This window comes from Lontra canadensis, unplaced genomic scaffold, assembly GCF_010015895.1.
Source record: "Lontra canadensis isolate GAN:19392208 unplaced genomic scaffold, GSC_riverotter_1.0 scaffold35, whole genome shotgun sequence".
Classification (NCBI taxonomy): domain Eukaryota; kingdom Metazoa; phylum Chordata; class Mammalia; order Carnivora; family Mustelidae; genus Lontra; species Lontra canadensis.
The window spans coordinates 9934270-9936629 of NW_022631029.1; the positions used below are offsets into that span (position 1 = coordinate 9934270).

General features: G+C 55.5%; 1 protein-coding gene across 1 annotated transcript; it reads left to right on the forward strand.

Annotated features, from left to right (window-relative positions):
* The first annotated feature begins 234 nt into the window (after positions 1-234).
* Positions 235-1704, forward strand: IQCF3 (IQ motif containing F3). The gene is made up of 3 exons (XM_032868530.1): positions 235-330; positions 498-542; positions 1260-1704. Exons 1-3 carry the CDS (start codon positions 313-315, stop codon positions 1653-1655), a joined length of 459 nt encoding a protein of 152 aa, XP_032724421.1. The 5' UTR covers positions 235-312; the 3' UTR covers positions 1656-1704.
* Positions 1705-2360: the final 656 nt, after the last annotated feature.

The window sequence follows — 2360 nt, forward strand, 5'->3', positions numbered from 1 at the left end:
GCTGTCCTCAGTGGTTGATGACAGGAAGGTCCTGTGGGTGGGCTGACTAGAAGTCACCCTTGGGAAAGGACAGACTCACGGGGGCTGTGGTTTGACAAAGAACATTAGCCCATCCCTGGCAGGAGGGAAATGGGCAGATGTTTCCTCTTTATCCAACAACTTTGAGCCTGAAGAAGGCCACCTGGTCCCTGGGTCATAGTTGCCCTTGTGACATCATGGTCATCTCCTCCTCTTCCACCCTTCCTGCCTCTGACAGGACCAATGGAGTGGCAACCAGAGGGGGTGTGAACACCGGAAAGACTGCCCCAAACCATGGGCAATAAATGCTGTGTAAGACAGTCAGGCACCTCCCTCCCTGGGGATGGGGAGCTGGCCCATGGCAGAAGGACACACCAGATGACTTCAAAGGACTCAGAAAAAATGGGGAGGTAGGGCTTTGAGGACTCCGCCCAGAAGCTGGTCCCCACTCATGCGTTCTCCCTATCTTCTGATTGCAGAAGTCTGGTCCAGATGAGGATGCACTAGAGAAAGAAAGACTGAAGGTAGGTAGCTCCCAGGAGTACGAGAGAACCACAGATCACTGATCGTCTGGCCACAGAGTCCCCGAAAAAGGAGGATCCATCTCTGGTCCCACAGCTAAGGAGTCACTTCAATGTGTCTCTCTTGTCCCCATAAATTCCCTCCCTGTTGTACGTGAGCTGTGTGAAGCTTGAAGAGACAGCAGCGAGGTGGGGAAGCTGGGGCACAGCAGAGGGCACTGGAAAGCTGGAAGGATATGGGGGTGACCGAGAGGTAGTAATGGAAATTAAGAGAAGTGAGGTAAGAGCAAGACCTCAAGGGGTCATGGCATGGCGTGGAAGCCTCAGGAGGCAATATCCCAGGCGGGGATCGGGGCTGAGCTGCAGGCCATAAACACAGAAAGGGTCATCGTCAGAGGAACTTTCAGTCCCTCACACCCATGCCAGGGCTTCTGGATCAGAAAGTGTTTCCACTGATTCCATGAACCTGGGAAGACCAGAGAGGAAGCGTCTCCCCATTGTGTAGATGAGGACCCCCGTGACTCAGAGGATGAGCCCATGTGTCTGTGGGCACAGACAAGACAGTAGAGGCAAAACCCCACCTGGGACTCCTGGGTCCCCAGAACCACCTGGGGGAAGCCTGGTTGTTAAGAGAGAAGATGAGAACTCCTCCTTGGCAGACGCCAGCCTCGTGGGTGTTCACAACGCATTCACGTGGAGTCCTCTGCTTTGCTTGGTCAGCGGCTTCGCAAGAAACGCCACAGAGCCCGGATCCAGGCGGCCAGGAAAATCCAGGCCTGGTGGCGTGGCACCCTGGTGCGCCGCACCCTGCTGGCGGCCGCCCTCCGGGCCTGGGTGATCCAGAACTGGTGGAGGGCGGTCCTGTGCAGGCGGGTTCTTCAGCGGCGGCAGGACCTGCTGAAGATCTACGTCATCCGGGAGGAGGCAGCCGTCAGGCTCCAGTCCTGGGTTCGCATGTGGCAGTGCCACCGACGATACTGCCACATATGGCACGCCCTCTGCATCCTCCAGGTCCCAAAAGGCTGCTTCGCCTTACAGACCGATGACCATCTACAGGACCAGTACGACGTCCCTCCCGGGCAGCCTGAGTTCCACATCGAAATCCTATCGGTCTAAAAGTACTGCAGGGTGGAGAACCGGCTCCACCACCCCAATAAATGTCTGACCAGGTTTTGTGTGTCTCAGTGACTCGCACACCACGAAGCCCCCAAGGGTCCTGCTGTCCCTCTTCTGCGGAGGGAGACAGCTGTCTGTCCCCCACCTCCCACCCCTTAGTGCCTGTGGCCCCTGCTTTGGGCTGACTGTGCCCGAAAGCCACTGACTCTGTCTACATCTGAAGCTGGCACCTGAGGCTGTTGTCACACATCCAGAGCCAAGTCTCCAGTTCCATCACCCTGGAACCATCCTTGTCTCCTGAACTTGCAGCTGGCTTTGGGGAGGGGGGGCGGCTTTATAATCCCAAAGACACCGGACACCTCCTCTTATGAGAGTGGCCTCTAGATCCGTGCTCTCTCAGCCTGGCATTGTGGGCCAGCTAGGGCTCACAGCCATTGGCTCTCTCTCTCCCTCCATTTTTAAAAAAGATTTTATTTATTCATTTATTTATTTGTTTGACACAGAGAGAGAGAGAGAGATCACAAGTAGGCAGAGAGGCAGGCAGAGAGAGAGGGAAGTAGAATCCCTGCTGAGCAGAGAGCACAATGTGGGGCTCCATCCCAGGACCCTGAGATCATGACCTGAGCGGAAGGCAGAGGCTTAACCCACTGAGACACCCAGGTGCCCCTCTCCCTCTATTTTTTAAAAAATATTTTATTTATTTGA